The sequence below is a fragment of the Varanus komodoensis genome, unplaced genomic scaffold, assembly GCF_004798865.1.
Source record: "Varanus komodoensis strain SLA01 unplaced genomic scaffold, ASM479886v1 scaffold4, whole genome shotgun sequence".
NCBI lineage: Eukaryota > Metazoa > Chordata > Lepidosauria > Squamata > Varanidae > Varanus > Varanus komodoensis.
The window spans coordinates 17601673-17627363 of record NW_025335941.1 but is presented as its reverse complement, the minus strand read 5'-3'; the positions used below and the strand labels follow the sequence as shown (position 1 = coordinate 17627363).

The following is a 25691-nucleotide window of genomic DNA, read 5'->3' as shown; positions in this document are numbered from 1 at the left end:
CTCTTACTTCTTGCTCCTTCTCTGGCCCCTTTCAATCCCTAGGGAAAATTGGCCAGTAGAAAAGTGATATAAGGAGATAAACTAAAGATGTTTAAAGAGAGCCACATGGTTCTTCCCTCATTCTCTGTTTTCTATCCCCCTCTCTAGATTTCTATGACTTTTGGTGGGAAAATTTCTTTTGAATTCTGAAGAAAATACTCATGCGGTGGGAATGTTCTCATATAATAACTATAATGTACACCCAAGCATCCAAATGCAATATAGTTAAATGCACTTTTAGAAAGATAATTATATATATGCAACTAGAACAACAACAACAACACAACTGGTGTGACTACTATGCTTGGAAACAACTTGAGATTTTAACTTCAAAGACGGCTCCAGGGTCCCCAAACCCCCTCCTGGCTTGATTAAATTCCTTCTAAGACTATCAGCTCTGCACTTCCCTGAAGACTCTGCTATGTGTGCTTGCGCCAGGAAATTTCTCCCCCTTTTTCACTGACTAAGGACACAATGCTATGGCCATGGCCATAAGACCCTGAACTTGGAGGTGTTTTGCCCATCTAGATGGAAACATGAGGGGTGAGGAGATGAGACTGGGGAGACCTCGGGAAAGCTCATACCCTCCTCTTTTCAGACTGCTCCTCTTCTCACCCACTGAAATACCTCAGCTTTGAGGTTGCTTTGCCAACCTGACAGAGTAACTGACAGGGCTCTTTCCACACCAGCTGTGAGGAGAAGGGGAAGGGGGAGGAAACTGTTTCCCAGATCTATGGTTAGAATGCTGCATCCAGTATCTGGAAATCCAAAATACTTGATTGCCCTTGGATGCTGTGTAGGGCAGGATTGCTCCCTGAATGAACTGCTCTTGTAAAATGAGTATTACCTAAAGTAACTTTAAGAAACACAGCAGAATTTCTGGTCTACATGTACTTTTTGGAAGTCTGTCCTTCCTTCCTTCCTTCCTTCCTTCCTTCCTTCCTTCCTTCCTTCCTTCCTTCCTTCCAAGTCACTCTGATTTCTGAATACATTTAGGCAAATTACAAAACACAGAGCCATTTATCTTTTCCAGGAACATAGAAATAGCATAGCAGCAGTTTTAAGTTTATCAGCATTAAAGTTTTCTTTAGATGTCAAAACTGGTTTGATTAAATGAATTATTAAAATGGGATGTGGGTGATGGAGCAGTGGGGAGGAACCAGGAAACTTTGTTTCCACATGATGGATAAATGAAAGGAGGCCAGGTGCTGACTCTCTGAAGACATGAATACAGTGCAAATGTGCCCAGTACCTGTTGACCTTTTCTTTGTTGTGGGAAAGGAATATGAAAAGATTGGAGGGGTATTCGCATTTTACATTGAAGGTGTGTTCATACTTGATATGTGTTAAGATTGCTACAAAAATCTAGCTCTGTTGTTCTCCTCACATGTAAGCTTTCCACACCTTGCTTTTCACAGGCAGGACCTTTTCACTTTTCAATACACCTTCCCTAAGCTGCCACCCTCCAGATGAACTGGACTGCAACTCCCATAATGCCCACCCGGCATGGCCATGTTGCTTGGAAATTGTGGGAGTTTCAGTGTGATAAGTCTCTGATGTATCTTGAGGGTGCTAGGTTGCTCTAACCCATTCTGCCAACTATTGATGTAAGCAACAAGCAGACACAAGAGAAAATTCCTCTAGCAATACTGCAAGATGCTTCATAAGGTAATACAAGATAAGATAGATGGGGGTATCTTTGCTAGTTCCCAGAATGTTATCCTCCCATCTGGATTTGAGTCTGAAAGGCCAAGGAGAAGTTTGGCTGCAAGGAGGATAAGATGTATAAGTAAGCACAACTTGTGACATTTCACAATATCTTTGCTGATCATCTTAGCTTCTGACTTCCTGGCTTTGTACAGCATAAGATCTCTGTAATTATGGCTTGGAATTACATTGCATTGTAACTTCTGTTATGTTACACTGTAACTTCTATTATGCATTGTAACTTCTGTTATGCAATTTGTCTCACTGTATATAAATCAATTAATTTAACCAGATACTGACCAGCTCCTCCTGAGAAATTTAAACATCATGTACTAAGCAAGCCAACAACTAACCAGAGAAACTTCAAAGTTTAGCCAGATTGCTAAAGTTAATTCTTTTGGATGAAAGGGTTCCTCAAGGTATTACTTTAAATTATGTTCTCTAATTGTGTAAAAAACATACAATCCAACTACCAAAAAGAACAGCATAGAATCCTGTTTACCTGGACCCTGAAAATCTGTTTTGCATATCAGGCGCTGTCTAATGCTTGATCTTACAGGATTAGGTACTCATTATTAATAATATCTTAAAAACAAGAACTATCATGCACCAGTGTTCAAACAACAGTGACCAAGATTCAGTTCAGATAGTGAGAAATGCCTGCTAACTGTATGAGGAGCTGGTGATGAATCAAAACCCAGCATCTGTTGAGACAGAAGTTCTCAACAAGCAGATGCATGGCAGATGTTCTAACTGTTCCACCTTTGCAAGTAGTGAAATATGCATAAGATTTTCATATATCTCAGGCATTCATTAAATACCACTGTATTGCCTGATGCAAAATCTTTAGAACTTCTAGCTACCCTGAAGTAAAACATGCCTTTAGAAATCTAGCTATACACTTTGAAATGAAAATCTGTTTTGCATGCCAGGCACTGTCTAATGTTTGATCTTATAGCAATAGATCATTATTAATATTTATTTAGGGTGGATCCCCACAGCCCCAAGGCCTCTACTTTGTGGCATGTGCCAAGGTGGAAGGCAGGAGGAAAAGACAGCTGTGTGCAGGGTAGCCAACACCAGCCAGCTCTGTAATTGCCCAGGTACTGTCTGATGCTTCCTCCCGCCCTAACACATCACATTGCATGGGCAGCAGGGGGAAGTCCCAAGGATGCAACTTCAGTGGACCAGAGGGAGAACCTTGACCCTCTGGGGGCAGTCAATGCCCATTTAAAGGAATGCCTTCAGCAGACCTGGCTACTGCATTCCTGGCCATTTGGATATCCACTCTGTCCAAAACAGGATGAAGAAGGCTGCTTTCCCCACTGACATTTTTGCATGCTTTCAGAGGAAACCCAGCAAACTCATTTCTCAGTTCAAAACACTGTAGAAACTCAAGAAGAGCCTTTCTGAATCAGGCTTCAGTCCTATCTAATCAAATATTTTGTTCACGTACTGGCCAACCAGCTGTCTTACGGCAGCTCTCATGCAGGATGTGAGTGAAGCAGGAGTGCCTTGCTTGATTCCATATTTTTTACCATGCACTATGTAAAGAAACATTTCCTTTTTTTCTCTCCTGAAGTGCTCACAATTCATTTCCATGAGATGGCCCAATGCTCTAGTATTATAAGAGATTACCTAAGTTTAGTTAGAAAGCTGCATTTCTTTCTCTTCTAGACAAACCTTCCTGGTATAGTATTATTAACAGAGTGTTGTATTAATTTTCCCCTCCTCTCCCATAGTCATAGGTATAAGAAAGCTATGTTCTGGTCTCATTTATTGCCATCCCTGTAATACCAAAGAGGCCAAGCAGGTTTTTCATTCATTCCTCCCTGCTCTTCAAGGTAGAAAATGATCTGTCAGCTTATTTTCAGGAGAGTAGGATTCCCGAGCATAAGCACAGCAACTTACCAACTTCATCCTGAATCTCCTCTGCAACTGCCGGCACATTGTAAAGGAGAGAAAGCGACTGGTTCATGCGTTCATATGTTACGCGTAGGTGTGTCATAACCTAAAGAAAGGATCAAAATGCAACAAAGCAGTTTGCAGTTGTGATTTTTGATGCATTGAGATGCCTTTAGTGCAACTTTAAATATATTTCACTGATCAAGGCAGTTTGCAGCACCAGCAAGCACCTTACTGATTTTATAGCTGGCAATCCATTAGAAAGTCACTGGGTATTTCAATACTGTCATTCACTTGAAGAGGCTTTGTGCCAGTTGTCCTCAACATTATGCTTTGCCTCTACTGTCACTCTTGTCAAGCATGATTAACGCCTATTAAAACGGCGTATAAAAATGAATGTTACCACAATGCACAAGGCTGGTAACAAGACCAAGTAGCGAAGTATTTCTAGCCAATTTTCAGTATGGAGACTCCTTTCGAATGGATTAGACCTGCCTGTTTTGCAGGGACTGATGGAAAAAGAGAGAAGGACATACCTATATGAATATGAAGCACCAACGGATTTTAAACCCAGGGAAATCCATGGTTTCCCTTTTCCTAATCAGTAACTAAATTTAGCAAGGCTGAAGTTGCAGCTTTGCTTCGCTTATTTAAAATTACTTGTAGTTGCTATTATCATCATTGTATTTTTGCCTACTTTACTCTGTGGGAGATCAGAACAGCTAATCAGTTCAATGGAGTGCAAGGATTTAAAATGTAGGTTTTAGACCAAAGTAATATGCTCCAGATATTCTGAACTTCAACTTCTATCAGCCCCAACCATTGTTACATGGGCAACAATCATAAATGCTGGGAGCTGTAATTCAAAATATATTCAAGTCATCAAATTGGGGAAGAATATTTCAGATAAAGTTTCCTATTTTAAGTTATCTAATCCTTTTTTGCCTTTTCATAATCCTACATAAATTTGGATGGGAATTACTACAGTTATTGCACAAAAATAGAAAGCTTCCTTTTAAGAATGCATTTTAATATCAGTATAAAGATGCCTCAGCTACCTTGCAGATTAAGCTCTGTGTTACACACACTATGCCTTAAAGCCACTGAATCCATATTCAGACTGGCAGTTAATATCTATGGAGGGGAAACATCTAAATGCTCCCTACTGCACAATTACATGCAAAATACATAAATCAACAGCAGCAAAACCTTGACTTGGATATGTGTATTTTGCATGTGACTGTGTGATCCATGAGGCAAGAAACAATTGAACCATTAATATGGATTGCCACAATGAGTAAGAAAAGTTTGGCAACAGGCACAAGGATTTCTAAATAGATTCTGTTTAGGAATGCCTGAGAATCCTATTACAAAGCAGTAACTGATGTGCTGAGCTACATAAATCTACAAGTGCTGCCTATGCATTGCTTGAAACATTGAAATAATTTATGTAGTCTGATCAATTCAATCCAGGAAGTAGCATATAATAAAAATATAATCTAGCCAAACTCCCAAACAACTAGCAAAATTGTTACAAAAATAGTGCAACCATATTAATTAAGATGTATAAAATCTTTAGTAGCTGGTGTCAACAAAGGTAATATACCTAAAGAAGGATTCTAGCTGACACTAACTTACTACAAGTCTTTTTTTAGGACAGTCTTAAAAAGTTAACATTCATCCAGTATGAAAACTGGATTTCTTTCTCTTTTGATGACTATATTACCTGAGATCGGATCTGTGCAGCTTTCTTAGGATCCACCATACGGACATGTTCAAAATGTTTGAGCGTATGTTGTCTATCTTTCTGTTCAGCACGCACATATTTCTTCAGCATGTTGAACACATGTCGAGGCTGTGGAAGCAAAAGCAGCCACATCTATCAATCATATTACAAGCACTAAGGCAGTTATCATTTCTGCTAATAAGAATATGCAGTCCTTCAAAGTACAAACAACTGGGATATGAGCAAAATTATTCAGACATGGTATAAGCAGCAGGAACAGTGCTGAATTTACCAGTACTTAGCCTGGTATCAAAGCTCTATTTTTCTTCAGGATGGAAAACATTTCCATGTTAAAAGAATACTACCTTACAAAAGAATGAATCATATAAGAGTACTATTGGTTCATGGATGTGACAATACAACCCTGCTCTCTGAATCAGAAAAACTAAGCTTAAGAATGGAATTTGTGTTTAGACAATACAGCCACCATACTGAAGTTTCAGTAAAAGACTCTGTATGGTAAGGCATTCATGTGGATTGACTGACCAAATGGTTGACTGACCATTTTCTCTACAGGAGAGCCTACCCAACTATAAACAGTGATTTAACGGAGCCAGAACTTTCTACAGCACTGTGTCAGCACTTTTTGCTTACTGTGCAAACTGACTGCCATCTGCTACTCTGTTGTAAGGCAAAGTATTTTGGGATGTCTTGGTTCTGAACAGGCAATTAAGACCCCCTGTCTTTAGAAAAGTTTTCCCCTGAGTAGAGATATTTTTTCCATATCCATTAAAAGCTAGTGACTTAACTACAAGGGTTCTAGGTTTCAACAATGCAGCAATATTGACAGTTAAGCAAATACATATTTGTGTTCATCATAGCACAGCATTTAACCAGAAAGTTTCATTCCTCAAAATGTTAATTGTGAGCTGCATATACAAAATACAACACTGTAACACAGGCATCTTGGACAGGCAATTTCTTAGGAAAGAGCTCATTTAGCTGCCTAAGCAGAAATTCTGGGCAGCTATTTCTCTTTCTCATGCATAATGCAGACCAGAAGTTTAATACTGCACAAACAGAAGCTAAGAGGGTATATATATACACACACACAATTAAGGATTGTATTTACAGTTCTTCCACTGTACATGTTAACTTTCTTAAACAAGCCCTTTTGGTCCTTCTGGACCATGCAAATATGCTTTCAGGCTCATGCTTAGACTCAATGCCTGCCTGCCTTTTTCTACCTGTTTTATATAGCAGGCATGGGGTTCCCTCAGGTCTGGGGAAAAATTCAGCCCTCCTGGGGCTAAAATTCCGCTCCCTGACCCTGCTTTAATTTTGACCATTGGTCATGCTGACTGCAGCTTATGAAGTCCAAAACACCTGGGTGTCCTAGGGTGGGAAGGCTGAAATACAGCAAGCTAGATATTGTAAGCTAGGGAGTTTTTGAGAGAAAATCTAAAACACAAATGTCTGGGAAAGAATTAAATGAAAAAATTAAATTAAATTAAATTCATACAGTACATAATAGGATTTCTTGGTGCTAAATGATGAGATGATTTTTAAAAAATCGCATGCTAAGCCTAAATCAAACTAAAGGAGTTAGAGAACGGATAATCGAGTGTGACAGCTTCTAGCCCTTGTAATTACAGAAGTGCAGAACGATTACCAAAAGCTCTTTTAAAAGACAACAAGCTATGTTGTTTTAAAAGACAACAAGCTATGACCTGAATGGTAACAACAACCTAATTTATTAGCTATGGGATAGCAAAGGCATGATACTGTGTTGGATCTTTTGAAAGTGGTTATTAAAAGCTACAAGGGTCATTCTGAAGAAGGGTAATTTGCAAGTCCCTTTTGTATACAATGCATTATCAAGCTTGTATGATAATGTCTGAACAAAATTGTAATTTAAGTACAAGTGTTTTTAAAACCATCTTAACTCCTTAAAAGTCAACCTATGAATTGCCGAGTCACCTCTGGAGCCAGTGGAGACTTAGGCTAAACTTACATGTGGATAATAACCATATTCAATTTCCACCCCCTTTAAATGATGCATTTACTCTATTTTAAATAATAGATACTTTTGTTGGCATGTGCATTATTACATTTGTTTTATTTATGGTATTGTTTTCTCTACTTTGACATTTCAAACAGCACCACTAACTCACAACACTCTCGGTGTTTCCAGAAAGGTGTTTGCAGAAAAATCTGTATTCCCTCACAAGTCCAGACAACAGCCTACTTCTTGTCACTTTCCCGTATTTTCCCCCATGTATTGGGCCTCACAAAACCTAATTCCTTCCCCCATTGCAATGTAACACAAATCACACACAGAAATCTTTACATTTGCTGTAAGTTTTTTTTTTAAAGAAAAGGGATTATGGATAGAAATGATTAAAAATGCATTGATTGGAGAGCATTAGGGGTCCTTTGCCTTGAAGCACCCCCAGTTGGATTTTTTCCCAAATTCAACATACCATTGCAATGCCACAAGTTGTAACTCTATGCCCTTGCTTTAAAATTAAGGGCAACCTCTGTAGTTTTTGAAGGGAAGGTTGGAAATGTTTTTTTGAAAGGTGTTAAAGTATTTTTTGTTTGAATAATTGGATAAGCTATAATGTCTGCCTCTGACATGTAGCCTCCTAGAAAACAGGAATGACTGCATTGATGTACAACTTGAATTGGTGAGCATTTAGAAATGAAAAAGATTTACAATCCTACAGAAAGCGCTGAATGAAAAAACAATGGAATGTCAACTCCGCAAGGTTTATTTAGTGATGAAATCACCCAAGAATAATATTTTCTGGAAGTCATATTCTCTTGTGGTCATTACAATGGAATGTATCTTTATATTAGTTTCTAGCTTTATGAAATGTAACTTCATGCAAACAGGAAATATTACTCATTTAAACATATCTATCGCTTATAAAATAGGCAGAGTCAAATTTAAATCCACTGTCAGTTTCCCTAGTTGCTGCCCATAGGACTAATACAATGCACTTCCAAATACAATGCACATTTGATTTTTGTTGCTGTTGCTTCTAGGTTAATTTTGTAAGCCTTGTTAAGAAAAGGTTGTTTTTAAAAACTCAAATATGTAAACCTAGAAAAAACCCAGCTGCTCCCTATACTCATAGAAAAACATTTAAACCTTTCCATTTCTGAGCTTTAGAGATGGCTACAGTTGCTTTTGTAGCCCAAATGGCAATACCTGTGTACAAGAGATACATAACTATCTTTAAAAAGAACTTGGGGAAAGGAAACTCATCCCAAGATAGCCTAATAAGGACTGAGCATACTAAGTGCCCACTGAACACTGACTGATTGGTGGTCAACAAAAACTGTGAGAAGCGAAATAAATGGGCTGCAGTATCATGGGAAACATCAGGACTAGCCAGAATAGTCCTTGCCACACTGCAACATTCATTCAATGTGTATGCTGCTCCACTAGCCATCTGGGAGGGTCACATCATTAAAATCCATACAAAAGACATAATATAAAACACACAAGATAATAGAGAATTAGAACCGATAACACTAAAATCATAAAGCTATCAAAATCCAATTGACACTAACTTGTAGGTCCACTTGTAAACTCCTAAAAGCAATCCACCTGTTGAATCATCCAATGAACTAAGCAGTTGAATCATTAGAAAAAGGAAAAGCCACAGGTAAGATCAATCTAAGAGATCGGCATCCTGTAGCCAACAATTTGGGAAATTCCAAAAGGACATGATCCAACCAAGTAACAATGGCCATTCTCTTTTCCTCTACCCACTCTCCACTTTCAGTCTAATTTCTTTCTTTCCCAACCTTCTCACCATTTCCCTCATTTGTTCATCTCTTTTGTCTCTTGTCCTGCTGTGAAGTTTGCCCTGAGGCCTCAACTTTACAAGATATAAAATGTTGTGTTTAAAAAAAAAAAAAGTGCTGTAAAACGCTAGGTGCTACCAAAATGAGGCTAAGGATTGTATTTTTTATTTATTTATTTATTAAAACATTTCTGAGAGCACTCAGAAAAAGCCAGATGAATAGTGTTTCAAATTTTTATTACAAAAACTAGAGACAAGGAAAATGGAAGAAAAAATCTTATGAAAGTAGAACAAATAGCTCTCAGCACTCTGCACATTGCATTGGTAGTATTAATATTAGACTAAGGATTTGGAGGACAAGGTGACCATCTGCACAAAAGCTGATATCTGTTTGCTGTATCTATGGATAGGTCATTCTTTTCTGATAATTATAGGCTTAGGTTTCCTAGATTATAGAAATCTGAGAACTGAACAACATCTGCATCAGAAAAAAAGTTTAAATGGTGTTAATATTGCTGTAGCTCACACACACAAAAGCAGGGTGTTCTTCACATTAGCTTAATATCGACTTATACCACTGTTTCAATATACAAAAGGTAAAGGGTTTTTTTAAAATGCAAAACACTGTCATTTTCAAATAACCATAATAATAATAAATATCTCATATAATAGCATATATTTAATAGTAACCCTCCTTTCCATTATGCCTGAAGATTATTTTGTGTAGTCTTTCAATTTCTGACAGCTAAATATCAACAAAAGCTGCTCTATCACAAGATCTCTGAAGGGATATAATGCATCAACCTTGTTGAAACTCAGTGGCACTTGTATCAGTGCCTGGATGAAAGACAGATTGGGAACAGCATATACCCCAACTTTGCATTGCATGATGGAAGGAGGGCAGGATTTAAATGTAATTATATAAATACTTTCAAATGAATAATTTTATTTGACAGTGACCTAGTTGTGACAGGGCAGCTATAGTTAAAATAAAATAAACAATTTTTAATATCTTATGCTCTTGAACTGATGGCTATATCAGCCTATAGCAAGTATTAACTATGCAACATATATAGCAACTGGATGAACCTTGTGATTTAATACTAATTAGTATTATTTTTTCTTTATTTCAGATATGTCACTACCTGTATGTGTGTCGGTGAGAACTGTGTAACTGGGAAAAGTATGTAATACTCAGAGAAACCAGCAGGGGATGTCTAAGCTCTATAAAATATTGTTCGATATTGTCAAGAGTAAGCAAAAAATCTAAGGGTGGAAGTCTGTTCATAAGAAAAGTCCTACAATTCCCAGCATGTTGGAATGAGCATGGCTAGCCGGGGGAATGCTGGAAATTCAGGCCTTTTTCCTGTCCAAAAACATAGAGAATCGTGCCCTAATTAATATCTTCACTCATCATATTTATCTTTGTCAGAAGACAGTATTTACATATGGCTTTTACAGCTGACTCTCCCTGAAGTAATTAACCTGCCAATAATGATGATTATCCTAAACAAGACCAATCAAATCACTTCTCGCTATAGCCTCAAACTTTGTAACACTGCAAAAGTAACTCACTACAGTGATCATCCTCTTCTCTTGAACACAGTCTAAATAACACAGGATGTTGGGAGTTGTACTTTTTCTTTCTACCACCAGAGTGATATTCCCCCTCCACCAAAAATATAACTGAGTTCATTTAACAGACACATACAGATGTCTTCCTTTCCTTTAATATGTAAGCTAATGCATCTTCAAAAGATACAGAAATAATATTTCTGAGAATATCCAAGCTCTTGCCCCCCCATCGCAATATTCTTGCTCTATTTTTCCTTCCAATTAATAGCAACTCATGAGACATGATTTTAATGTTGTCTATGCGGAATATTATCCTTTATATAGGTCACTACCTGCTTGCAATCACAAGCAATCAAACCAACCAACCAACCCTCTTAATGTTCACTTCAAACAGAAATCTTGGTGCTAGCATTGTTTTGTGACACTAAGGGCACCAAAGGCATTATGGATGGATTATTTCCAAAACAAAACAAAACCCTAGAAGTTTTTAAAGTCCGTTTTCCCTGGACGTGCTTATTAGTCTCCCAGAGACTTCAAGTGAGAGTTTTCGTGCTGCAGAGGTGTGGAGGAAAAAGTATTACATAAGAGAGTAACGTAACTTCAGGTCATGCTCATCCTAACACTTTACAGTACTGTTCTGGTCTCAGACAGTTCAATGGGACTTTTACCCAAGCAGATATGCATAGATCTGCTGACTGGAAGCCCCGTTCCCTTTGAAGGACTTGTTTCCAAATGAGCATGCTCAGGATACAACTGCACATTTCTGCTTGTACCATTCTGGGATCTGCTTACTTTGGGAGGAACAGCCTGCAGGGCTGTGATGTAATTTTCCAGGGCAACACGACGACGGTCGTTGAGCATGGCTTCCACCCGTGCCATGTGAGTCTCTACTAGCTGCTGTCTCTCGTTTGCAGCTTCCTGCTCCAATGATTCAACCTTCTCTTGGAAATGCTGTTGAAAAGAACACATTTCATGAGGGAACGACAGAAAATTAAACTAGCAGGTGCCAGTACACTTCATCCTAAAATATAATATTAACTATTTTAAAAATGCCTTGGTTATTGCACTGACTTGTCTGGGCTCTTTAGGGCAGGTAGCATTTTCTGAATTTTTACCATGTTGCCCATCTTTTCTAAGCATCTTCAAAAACCAAGGAAGGTAGAAACTTTTCTGCTGACTCCTGAGCTGTGCTTAAAGGTGGCATGAGCCAGTTTATGAGAACTACAGTGTTTACTGGGTTATTTATTATCATCATCATAATCAGTCCCTTGAATGTATATAAGAAAGCCCATACTTGATAGAACAAAATCCAGAGATAGAAATAACATACTTGCTTTTTAAAAAAGTGTTTTTGATTAAATGTTTGATCTGAAAAGGTATTATTTCCAATAAGAAAATAATAGTCTCTATAAATTATTTCCAGGCACTATCTTTCTGCATTCAATGCCACCTTAAGGTCACACAACTCTGAATGCCAGTGGTGAGTGCTCCCCTCCACCGAGCCACTCAAAGAATGAGAGAGCTAGAACATGCGCCTGTCAGTGATGGAGTGCATGGAAGTCCCATGCATATTATTCCTCTTTCTCAAAGAGAGAGGAATTTGCTGACATGCAAAAATAGGGCCTTAACCTGATTGGGTGTCAACATGGGAGTCCCTCCTCATCCTTTTCATCTTGTGTGGAAGAGGTGGAAAAGGAGACTGTCCATCTTGATCACACTGTAGTAGTCACAATATGAATGAGGTTAATTCAGCTCAACACATATAAGGGATCTGACAGCACATGGGGTGGGCAGACTCTTCCCAACTTAGAAAAGAACAAGTCCCAATATTTGCAAAGTTCGAAGCACACATTACATACACGCTATCCAATAGTTATGTTATATGGCTATTTGACCAAAATATATGTGAAAAAGAACACAGTACTGAACAGGCACAGGATTACAGAAAGCAATGCCAAAAGTGCAGCTTATTTTAATTGTACGCTTAGCAGCAGTGTCTTTATTTTTTTGTCTAGAGTAAGTTGATTGGGCTGAGCATGGGGCAGAGTGGTTTTAAGCATCCTTATACACACATGCAAAAAGTATTGCCAAATAGTGATCTATTTGCTCCAAGGATTATTTTCAAATCTAGATTGTAGGTGACAGTCTGCCGGTATAGTTCAAGACCACAGTCCATAGTGGGAATGACAAATCACGCTCTCCGTAAGACAGAGTCCTAACCCAGAGTGAGGCTTTCCGCTTACTGCAGTGAATTAAAAATAAAATAACATCTGCTTTAAGGCTCAGTATCTTGGAAATGCTATCCTTTTTTAAAAAAAGAAATCTGTAACTGGCTTTTATATTGTTTCATTTACATTATGGTTTCCTCCAAGGAGTTCAAGGCACATGAAGTCCAAGGTTCTGCTTTCTCTTTTATCCTCTCAATGACACTGTGCAGTAGACTGAATTGAGAAAGAGAAAGAGACCCAAGGGTCACCCAGGGAGTTTTATGACTGAATGGGGACTTAAGGTAAGTTCCATTAAAAACAGCAGTGCTGTTAAGATGTATCCAGAAGAAAGGGAATTCTTAAAAAATCCTCATAAAAATGCTGTAAAGGGCCATCATGTAGTTGTGTGGCGAGCTACTGAGGTAATTGTGTTTGTCTGTCTTCCAGTTATCTTGGCTTTCTGGACATAATGTATGCTAAATGGTAAAGAAAACCCAGTTATATCACAAATATGTCTTTTAGTTCACAATCTTAATTGATACAGAGCATAATTATTCTTACCTGGATGACAGCCTTTTTATCAGCCTTCGGCAAATTCTTTGCTTGGTGTTCTGCCTCTTCCCATTCCCTCATGACCTACCCAGATTTAAACAGAACGTGAGCATTTGTATTATGTTTATACTTGTGTGGCAGTATGCGATGACTGCTTGGTTTAAGGAGTAATATTAAGAAGATAAAAGTAAAATAAACTGAAAGAATGGTTATTGGCATTTAAAACAGAATGACTATCAGAGATGCTATATGTCTCAGAAGGAAGTCTCGCTGCTGTCTTTATATGCTGCTGTGGGGCAGCATATAAATTGAATAAATAAAATAAATAAATATGCAATTATAACTTCAGCTACTTGTGGACTTTTGCAACGTGTGAGGTATAAAATACTGTAAATAAACAAATCCAATCTAAAAAATATAAATCCATACATGCTTATCCATTGTTTATTTGAGGAGTCCCAGGCAGAAAACCATCACAAACTAAAGACAATGATCATAAATTTTGCATGCCAGCTCTCTTAATCATGCACAACATTGCATTCAAACACAAATAGCTAAACATTGGAATACAAATGCTACCAACTCCTTGGTTGTCACTAATATCCTTAGGAATCAATTAACTGCTTTGGCTGTATTTGTCATTAAGACGGCACAAAACTGTCACAGTTCTGTGCTCCACACAAACTGCTCAAGTTGCACAATCCTCCAAACAATGCCTTGTTTGTTTCTTAAAGGTCAATGGCAGTTGGCTAATACGCATTGCAGAAAAAGCTTTATTGCCAACAATATGGTGGTATTCCACTAGAGCAAGTTTTTATGGCCCTTCAAGGATGAGGAAGCTGAGAAGATAAAATGATAGCTCACATGGTTGGTCTAAGCAGATGTAAATTTGGAGGCCCAGAGTTCACCTCCGGTGCAGAGATGATAAATAGCTTGCAGAACCTGAACAGCATGATTATCTTTCAAGTAAGACATGGGTCCAAGCTGTTATTTTAGAAGGCTACATTTTGTCAGAAGTAAAAATTGAATGCTCTATTTATACTAACTGGTTAGAAAAAAGGCATCTTCTTTTCCCAGACACTGTCCATGTGTAGCAAGGCCATGAAGGGGAAGGAGAGAGAGCCTTCTTTTTGAAGGTCACAGGCTTAGAAAAATTACGATACTTCCATTTATGCCCCCCCAAATGACAGTAACAAGAAGAAAAATGAAAGGAATATGTACATTCATCAAAGAAGGGCTGCCTGAAGACCATGAAGTTGTCCCATATGTGCTTATAAAGTTATTCTCCTTCAATGAAAACACCAAGCTATCACAGCCATACAGATTTATGGTACTTCAAAGGCTTGGCTGCTTCATGCCAGGAAAATGACAACTTCTGGCTTGAGATTTAAAGAAGCCAGCCATTTCAAAGTCAAACAGTCCTCAGAATTCAGAACATGCAGAATGATACAATAATGGTTTGAGGGCAGTTGTAGGACAGGGTGAACTAGGAAAAGTAAGAGGAAGGATTCACATTATTAAGATAAACTCTGATCACATGAATCCCATTATATCTTACACTGGGTTTTATCAAGTAGATGTTATATGCAAAGGTTTTAGATGTTTAGATACTATTTTGGATCATTTGTTAAAGACAAAAAGAATGTCCAACCATGTCAAAATTCTCAAAATATTTTTTTTTCTACAAGCAATTATAATTATTTGCTTGTACAAGTTATATGAAGAACACTGTAAAACTAAGCCAGTCTTATGACAAGGCTGCAGAAGGGGCAGATCTATTTCAGGAGTCCATCCCCATCAACAGGGAAGAACCTCTGCCTCTGAGGGAATCTCAAGATACTCCTCAACCTCCTTCCCCTTCACGAAATTGCCAATACTTCCTTGGTTCCCTGGCTTTAATGCAGATCTTCCACACTCTGAAGTCTCCCCTGAGGCTTAGGTGCTGGTGGTAAGAACACAAAGCTACACTGTGATTTCTCACTTTGGTATTTCTGGCCCTACCCCTGTTCCTGTTGTCTCCACCCACTTTGCCCTCCGCACTGCCCAACAGAGGAAGATGGGTTCCAAGTGTGTCCCTGAAATTGAATTTACCCTTTAGGCTGAAAATAGTTCTCCACCCCTGCTCTATAGTTAATCACAGAACATGTCCAGAGAAGCATGTATTTCGTTCAGACCAGAAAGACAACTTGTCAGGGGGCAGACAGACCGAGAGGCTACAAATGAGAAAGAGTGTAATCAAATGATTAAAAGCTGGGTCCAGACTAAGCTATTTGTAGTTTGTTCTCACTGAAATTAATGGGGCTTGTATTGTGACTAACTACTTTCACTGATTAGAATAAGACAAAAGGACAGCTTGATGCAATCTGTGATCAGTCTTGAGAAATGGCTCTGGTGAAGGCAGTACATACGATGGAATTGCAGTGCGTTGGCTAACTGGAATGTTGCTTTAAAGCACAGGCAGGCAACCTGGTGCTTTCCAGATGTTTTGGACTACAGAGGCTTAGGAGGGACAAGTTTAGAGGAATTTAGAAAAGAATTTAGCCCTTCTGTTATGACTATCATCTTCTGGTGTGCCACCAAAATGCAACAGCACTTTGCTGATTGCTTGCTGTCCACCACCAAATTTCAACAGCAGATTGGAGCATGGGTTGGGGTGCCCATGTTGCTTATGGGTAACAAGCTGCCCAATCCTGGTTTGAAGAAGCTGGGCAGTGTTAAATTCTGTTTTATGATTCTGGTAGTCTTCCTAAACCACAGTTAACACTAACCAAAATTCTCAGTTCAGGCACATTGGGAAAAAAGGAAGAAAGAAGCATCTGATCTCCTCTTTGAAGTCACATACAAGCATGTGAGTCCTCAGCTAATTTGGATCAAATTCGGCTATAATTTATTTGTTTATTTTTAAAATTACTTTTTTAAAAAATTATAAACCACACCAGTAATCCTATGTAAGACTCCCTGAAAGGTGAATAATTAAAACCAATATAAATAAAAAAATAAAAATGGTACTGTTTTGACAAATGCATGGATCATTAACTAAAATTATTTCAAACTAGTAGACTAAAACCATCAATCAAATTTGATTTTATTTAGTAATTTAGTATTATGTGCAAGCTCACAGGGGAAAAAAAACTGTGGAGAGAAAAGCAAGCCAATAAATTAATCAATTTTTGATCCATGAGCAAAGGGGGAAACTGCCATCAAGCCCCTATTAGATGATCAATTTCCAAGACCAATTTTGTAGCTCACCTGGGACATTCTTTCACGGTGTTTAGCTTCAAGTCTCTCTTTTGCTTTTTGGAAATGGGAATGCTCATTCTCATCACCAGGTGTCTCCAAGTACTTGTCAACAGCATCAGGAGTACTGGCAGCTGTGGTGGGAACTAGGGATAGGGGTTTATGAAAGAAATAACAGCAGGAAAGGCTTATTCACAAGTAAAGCATGGAAGCACTGATACTTTTCCCATAGGGTATAACCATTCTAGCTACCAGAAGAATGAAATCTATGTGCAGACAGGGAAATTCATAAAGAACAGATTTTGCTGCATTGCAGAGTAAAATATGCATAGATAAAGATTAAGCCCACAGAGTACATTAAGAAAGCATGCAAAGATTCAAGTTTTCCCAGTCTACTCAAAATATATGAACTACAACAGGAGGCAGAATTTTAAACCTGAATGCTTTAATTTGAAAGCAGACATGTACACCATTAGACGTGTACTGTACGTATTTTAAAAGCATCTCCAAAGGCAGGGCATGCATTCTGCAGACTTTTTGGTGATATCTTTTCTTACATACTCATACCTTTTAAGAATATGGATTTTGTTTACATTAAGAAACTGACTAATCAGTATAACGACCAAACATTTTTATCATCATGTTCAATAGATTGTCAAGTTTGAACACATAAAGTTTGGAATCTGGAAGCATTCCTCTGGGAGGAAGGAATAGTGTACTTTCAAACAAACAAGCTCATACTAATGAGAGATTATGGTTTGATCTACATAGATCTATAAATCTGAGACTGTAAGAAAAGGGTCATATACTTCTCTTTCACAGTACTGACCTAAATTAACTACTAATGGTCCCAACTTTTTCTTGCTAATTATACTGGATCTGTCTACCCTTTGCTTCAATTTTAAGGCAAATTGTAATAGGATCCTGCCTAGTGTTCCTAAACCACAATGAACACTAACCATAATTCTCAGTCCAGATCTTATATAAGGTCTAACTATTTCCTCATCTAGTCCAGTATTTTCTGTTCCATTCTGACTACCAGCAATGCTCCAGGTTTATTTATATATTGTAATTCTATGTTACATTACTGAAGCCAAGCAAGAGAGTTTACAAGAAGATCAAAATGTAAAAGACCTTTTTCATGCAAAACCATAACAATGCAAAGAGACAAGTTGAAATAAAAATGTCGTGACCCTCTTTTTCTGAACGCAGGGAGCACAGGGCCTTCTAGATGAGGTCTTCCATATCAGGGACTATCCTGTTAACTAAAGAGATTGAGCCTGGGGCATTTGCAATGTACATTAGGTTTTCTATCACAAGAACTATGATCCGTCCCTAAATTTCCTTTCCAGTTACAAATTAAAAGCATATTTAGTGCACCATTCCATCCATGTGGAAAATGAAAGCAGTCCTATGGTTCCCAGCATTTCCCAGACAACCATGCTGTCTAAGGAATGCTAGGAGTCTGTCTAGGCATGCATATGAATGTAACCCTAAAAATGAAATTAAAATGTAGAGATAAGTACTTAAAGTATCATGCCTTAAATTTGATTCTTGTATTTCCTTGTTTATGTAACACTTACTTGTAAAAATCCATTTTTATTCCTTTTGCAGCAATGCAATTTTCAGAAATGCCAGGCAGTAAATTTTCAGAATGAAAATGATGTGCAATTGACAATCAATCAGCAAGATGTTTTTCTAAAGTAAAAAAAAACCTGAATATTTTATTTCAAGCTTCTGTGCACTTCTGTCTATTCAGTCATTAGCCAAGTGAGGGGTCTAACCCACCAAGAACATATCATACATGTAGGCAGTACAAATTTGCAGAAATCCTTTGTGAGAATAAGAAGTATACGAAATTGTGCAAGTAGATTTTCCTGTAAGAAAACATACTTGAATACAGCATTGCAGCTTGAGTTTAGATAACAATTTTGGTAAAGAAAGTCATTTATTTCAATGCCAGATATTCAAGATACATAAAATTACTTGTTATTGTTTAAAGAAAAATACACATCCACATTTACTTGCTGAGTTACTTGAAAATGCAGCTGTAATTGCCTATCAACAGTACTCAGAAAAGTTCACAGTAGCAGCTCCCTACTGCCACAGTCATGGTATTGATTGACACTATTAACTAGGAAAAAAACTCAGCTGTTGTAGCAGCAACTTGATGAAAAGGTTTACAGGCTTTGCTGTTAGGTAAACAGCTAGTCTCACTTTTGTGTCTACACAGATACCACCAGCAAGGCTAATTGAACTAGAGGGATTACATAAACAAGAACCTGTAGTTACAAACAACAACACTGAATGTCTGTATGTCACTCAAAGCAAATCACTTCAGTTTGAGGTGGATCCAGCTTGTACTTGAGTTTCTCAACAAGGGCTTGCTTCTGAAGGCCCTACCAAACCTTTTCCCACTGAAAGAAATGCATAGCTCTACTTATCTGCTCTGTGGAAAGGCAGGCTCACCTTGGTCCCAAAGGCATCAAATGCTGTTAGCATTCAGATTGCAGTATCTTGTACTTGGGATGATGTAATCCTCTTCCACAAAAGGCACTGCTATAGCTGCAGTGAAACTGGTAACTGAGAACAGTGGACACTCTATAATTTGCATATGTGAAGTCTGTAAAAAAGGGCTGGTCTGCCAGTCTGGGCCCATGGCATTTCCTGTCTTTTATTTTACTTTATTAAAAAAAAATCTTATCTGAAGACACTGGGCGAGTTTGCACAAACAGCTTGCCATGGCTTATTTACTGTTTCATGAGTATTGTTTAACCATCACAGAACTCGCCCTGGTTGAGTTTGGCTGACACAGCAGTCCACAAGCCCAGCCTGATTATTTAAATCCCACCTGGCACACTCAGGGATCAGAAGCACTGAGAGACCACATGTGTGCTGCAAGGACAGCTGCACAGAAAGTTAGACGGTGCCAGGCTGGCTTCTAGGAAACTGCTGCACTGGTAGAAGATAGATGCCATTCGATATTGGTTGCTTCCTGGGACTACTGCTATGAAACTTAGGCCACATACCTAGTTTGATTAGAGAATGACACAGAAGCTACAATAGGAGAAAATGAGAAAACGAAAGCCACACTGAATGCCTGAGCAGCAGACCAGTTTGCTTAGCCCCAGGTCTGCCTCGTTCACATTGAAAGCCCGAGGCTTTTTGAGAGTGGGGCGGCATATAAATGTTCCAAATAAATAAAGAGGCAAATAAAGGGGTTTTCATACACCCCAACAGCTTATCTCCATATGGCCTCTCCTCATAAATACTTTTCTCTCAGCTGACTTCATGCCCTGTATCAAAGTTTGGCTGAGGGGAAACATTTGTATGCATCTGTCCAGGGTAAGAAAGCTATGGTGAAAAGTAAGCTGGGAAATAGGAGATTTGTCAGTTGCCCAAACATTTCTGTACCATGTTTGCCCTAAGTTCAGTAGTATCAACCCTCCAGCTACACTTACTATGTCTTTGGATAGAAATGCATTTAGATCAGCGGCACTGGAACTCTTCTAGCCCAAGGGTCAATTTTAATTCAGAGACGCTCATGGGACCTGCATTCAAGTGGTGAACAGGGCCCGAAACAAAAGAGGGCATGGTAAACATTTCCAGAGATGCCAGCATAGTACTGCTTATAGTCAGTACTAACAGAAATGCCTAGCTCTCAGGCTGTCATTTGGGCTAGAAGTGACTAGCTCAAGGATCAGCACAATTCTAGCTGTTGGCTTACAAGACACAAAGTAACCAACATCCTATATCCAGCAGTGCTTACATAGTAGCTAAACTGATATAACAAAAACAAGGTAGTTTATTTGGACAGATAAACACTGGCCTCTCTGACTTTATTTTGAAAAGAAACTAGGTGTCAAAGTAATGGTGCATAACACAATGCAGCTCATTAATCAACTTGACTTGAGAGAATGGTAATTCCTTTTGGGAATGATACAATGTGGGAAGCGTTACTTCTCTATCCAGTAAGTCATGCATTTTTTTCTTTTTGCATTTGAAAAAATTACTGTGACCAAGACTAAAACAGTTGGGGTTTAATGAATATAGGGTAGGTTAATCAAAAATTCTCTTCTATTCCAACAAACTACAAACGCTTTTATGCAAATATCAGTAGTATTCAGAATACTAATAAGAAGTCTGCCAAGCAACCAAGAACCCAGGTTAATTATAAGCCAGCCTGTATATTTATTGTTTGTGTGTGTAAAATTTTATATATGTGTATTTGTATACATATATTCTGTTCCATCCAAGAAGTATGATATGATGGATAGGAACTTCTTTGGCATGTACTAACTTTCCAAGTTCTCTTGACTCTTTACCCATCAGCCAGAATTAATCAGAGAATTAACACTGCATCCTACTTAGTGCTGAAATGTTAAATGAGATTTGATTTGGAGTATGTGCTGGGGTAAAACAAAAGTACAAGAGGTTAAACAGAAATCATGTGCTTATTATGCAAAATTGATTGTCATTTCAAAAAATGAGATTATACAAAACGTACTTCAGTATCTAATTTGCAAATATATTTGTCTTCCTTCCAACTAAAGTAAAATAAATTACATCCCCACTGTTAAAAAAAAACCCTACTCATGCCAGTCTAAAAGCTAAAATAAAAATCAAATTATGTACAGCACTGAAATTCTAGCCAACCTATTTTTGCCCAATTAAATTGCTAGGGTAATCTAACCTCAACAGTTCATTTATCTGTCTCACATTTTAACCTCAGCACACATTCCATTTTATAGCTTTGTAGCCATATTTTAAAGCAGAGTTATCCAATATGATGATGTCTCCTTAGGAATGCCACAATTGCACCTTAGCTCATCGCAATTTGGCTGGTCTGACTTGTTGTCACCTACTTCAGAGAACAGTATTAGTTCATATATCACATGCAGCTTCAAACTGACAAGCTTTTGAATTATTGCAGCATAAGTATTTCATTTTTCCATGTGCACAGTCCACAGTTCTGTCACTGCAGGCTATGGCATTGGCTCAGTGTAAAAGATACAACCAAGAATTAAATGCTGCAGCAACTTGACGCCCCAAAGGAATATTTAGCACCATTGAACTCTAGTTTAAACTACAGTTAAAGGGTGAATTCACACATCATAGTGAACCACCCTGCAAATGGTCCATGGTGGGCTGGCTATTCACTGAACAATGCATGATGCACCCAATTGAGCTCACCATGGATTGTTCTCCTCAACCTTTCCTTGTCCTTCCAGCTGGTATCCCAGTATCTTTTGCCACAAACCTGTCTTCTCTTAGCTGGGGTTTAATTTTTTATTATTATTGAAAATTGCACATTTTGTTGCATGTGTAGCCCTGTCTGCTCAATTTCCTTGTCTGTCACAGCTGTCAAAGGGAGGGCATGGCATCCAGGCTTATCTGCACAAAACTGCCAGCTGCCATTGGACCAGCTGTCTGTCACAAAGTATGAATAAACAGAGGAAAAGCAGGGAAAGGGGGTACCCCAAAAGATGGCGCCAATTTCAGCCATTTAGTAATTTAATCCTCCAAATGTTAATTGTTGAACTGGCAGTTCACAGGGCCCTCCAACTTTTGAGCACTTCCTCAAGTTTCCAACTATTCTAGAAAAGGGAAATAATCTCTCCTGCACCTTTCCATGGGTCCTTTTCAGCACACTGACTGCTGCAGTTACTGTGGTTCTGACAGTTTAAAACACAAACAAAACACAGAAATAGATGGAGATCTTCTGGGAACAAAATATGCTGGGAAGGAAATGAAAGGGAAATGTGAGCCAATTTAAGAACTGGGAAAGCAGATGAAATATGCACACCTGCAATAACTGAAAAATGGGGCAGGGAGAAGTTAATATCTCTCCTTTCTGGGCCAGCACAGACTTGATGGTGTTGAAAAGGTGGAAGGCTATAAGAACTGTCAATTTAATATTGTCAATCAAGGCTATTGCACTGCCAAGGAGTGACGAAGTCCCCACCACCGTTTGGTACACCATCACTATCACTTTGGTACACCATCACTTGGATAATATCCACCATAAGGAAACAGCACTCAGTTTCATGAGACGATGAGTTATAAACGTGGCTTGCTCAAACAAAACATAGTTAAGATTAACCAGTGTTTAGCATTCAAGTAATTAATAATAATGGAAATACAAATTTCCACTCTCCTTCTTGCACCTTCTTACAAGCCCAAGGATCTTATAGGTTCATTCTAATAAAAATGACTGTTTTTTTGTAATGTCTGAATGTTGTATTTCAGTTTGGAGTCATCACACACACACGATGTACATTCATGTGAAAATCAGACTTCTTTACCATCCTTACCTTTGGGAAAAAATAGTTAATAAATAAATTATATAAACCCCACCAGGTATTTTTTTCCAAAGGAAAACAAAACTTTTTTTGCTTACACAGTCCTTCCCACCATTTACTGGTTTACCAATACAAAGCAACCAAAGGTAATTTTACAGGCTTTTGGGTTGTTTCAATTTGATCGTGCATTGTACTTGCATGAGATCAAACAGAGATGCAGAAAAAAAAGTACTTCTACATTAAGTTTTCTAATAGTGATTCTAACTCTAAATGCTTTGTCTCCCAATTTCCATTACCTTGCTGCAAGAAAATCTGTGTCTACAACACAGATGAAAGAAGTCACCAATTGTCATGCTTGGCTAGAAAGAGAGAGAGGAAAGGAGAGAGAAATGCACTAATGGCTGAACACATTCTACAAGACGTGGGCAATTAGAAAATTGACAGAGGCATGGTTAGTGGAGGTAGGCACTCATTCTCAGGGAATTAAAGAAAACACTACCAAACAGCAGAGGCAGAGTGGCACAAGACAGCGAAGAGAAAGTGCCTGCTACAGGCGGAAAGGTCCACTTACTGACGCTGCCACAGACTGCCATGCAGTATTCCTCAGTGTCAAAGTTGTTTCGGTTTCCACCACATCCTCCGTAAAAGAATGGTGCACATTTTCCTTCAGTCACATCAAAGTACCAGCGGGAGATAATTGCTCGGCAAGGACCGGTCTCAGCTTGTTCAGAGCACACCTCTAATTATAGGAGATGTGGAGGAACTATATTTAGTGTGAAAGTGGAATGGTCAATGTTATTCTATACCCCTTTTAATTGTATTTAAATATGTAGCCCAAGGAAACTAAGAGTCAGCCAAGGAAGTGGTTTACCTATGGCACACCTATTTAAAATATTTGCATCATTCAAAAACCTACTGCTTTAAGTCCTATTTTTAAAACCAGATTTAAACCAAAACCTGCTGCTCTTGTATCAGTCCAGGGTCTGAAGTCCATGAGGCAGAAACTTAAACACAGCTGTCTTCTCTGAACATACTCATGCATCACTGTATTATAAAATCATCCCCCAGAATAAAATTTTAAGATAAGTAAAAAGCTATTTCAGACTTTTCCAGAACTGATGAAGGACAAGCAACTGTGGGCATTACACTTGATACAGAACAACAGACTGAAATATGCTCTTAAAACCCAGGAGTTACGTTTCCATGTATAAGAGAGGACTATACCATTGTGCAACATGTCTATGAATACCTTTGTTGCTAACAATATTAGTTTTCATTAGGGTTTCATTCATCAGTATCTACACCATGCACAACAGAATTAAAATTTTGACATGGTGAAAATCTATATGCTCCAGTTCAAATTCTGCTACTCACCAGCTTCATATCCATAGCCCTTTGCCAATAATGTTCCAAGCAGAAACACACATGCACGCACGCACTTTCATTGCTAAGACTTCATGGTATTACAATGGCATTGAAGTTCCTGCTTTATCCCCTTTCTCACATGCTTTGTTTTAACTTGTGTTGAGTACTGTAATTATTTTGATGCTTAAACTGGACATTCTAAGTGCTGAATTATTAAAATAGCAACTATAGTTACATAATTAATTATTAGATTAACTTCCTCTCCTATCACTGTATGTCCCTAGGTCATAATCAGTGACCTACCAGCCAAGACCACTTTCACTGAAGCTCTGGTGGACACACTGTATTCCTCCACCCTCTTATCTTATGTCTCTGAGAGGTACTTGTCTCGGCTGTGTTGGCCAGTTCTAAAACAGACTTCCCAACTCTTGTCTCACCTAAGCTGTTTGCTTCATCCCACAGTTCTTTTCATGGAATTCACTTGATCTTAACAGACCCAAATATGCTCTTTAAATCCAGGAGTTATATTTCCATGTATAAGAAAGGCCCATACCATTGCACAATTATTAATATCTTAATGAACTGCAGGCATAATGTCTCTTCTTCCAGATTTCACTCCTGTTGCAGCTATTTTGACAAATCTGAACTGCCCACAATGAATGTGCTTGTTCATATATTTGTAGATGTATTTCTTTTGTATCTGTATCACAACTAAGCAAACGTAATGATGTTCTCTCTCTTTCTTTTTTCCTCAAGAGTTGTTCAGTTTTACATTGACTGCAGCACGCTTGCCAAGCAACACTCTAGGCCAGTGATAGAGAGAGAAACTTTTAGAGAGCTAGTGCCCAAACTGCAACTCAAAACCCACTTATTTATAGCAAAGTGCCAACACTGCAATAAAACCTGAATACTGAGGTTTTAGTTTAGAAAAAACAACTCATAGCCAGTCCAAGCAAATATATATATATCCTTGGCAGTGCATTGACCGGCCATGTGAAAGCTTGGACGAGTTGCGGCTAATGAGTCACGGCTCGTGACATCATTGCATGGTGCAGCTACTCATTTCCAAGTATGCGCATGGCCCCTATTTGCGCTGTTCTCCGATGCTCACTGCTGGGGCAATGCTGGGGCCACTTGGCTTGCATGCTGACAGAGAGGGCTCGGTGTGCCTGCTGTGGCACGCCTGCCATAGGTTCACCACCACTGCTCTAGGCCATATATTTAAGGTATGGCATGCATTTATAAAACCCACATTTTG

General features: G+C 38.4%; 1 protein-coding gene across 4 annotated transcripts in view; it reads right to left on the bottom strand.

Annotated features, from left to right (window-relative positions):
• The window catches only part of LOC123029243 (amyloid beta precursor protein), a 145731-nt gene that overhangs the window by 27806 nt on the left and 92234 nt on the right, over positions 1–25691 (bottom strand). For 2 of the 4 annotated variants that reach the window (XM_044441927.1, XM_044441926.1), the window contains exons 7-12: positions 23640–23807; positions 16779–16912; positions 13539–13613; positions 11563–11721; positions 5378–5506; positions 3658–3757 (exon numbers count right to left, since the gene is read on the bottom strand). In XM_044441927.1, the coding sequence (XP_044297862.1) occupies positions 3658–3757; positions 5378–5506; positions 11563–11721; positions 13539–13613; positions 16779–16912; positions 23640–23807 (765 nt within the window). The remainder of the gene's footprint in view (positions 1–3657; positions 3758–5377; positions 5507–11562; positions 11722–13538; positions 13614–16778; positions 16913–23639; positions 23808–25691) is intronic. The other 2 variants (XM_044441929.1, XM_044441928.1) reach the window with 1 other exon arrangement.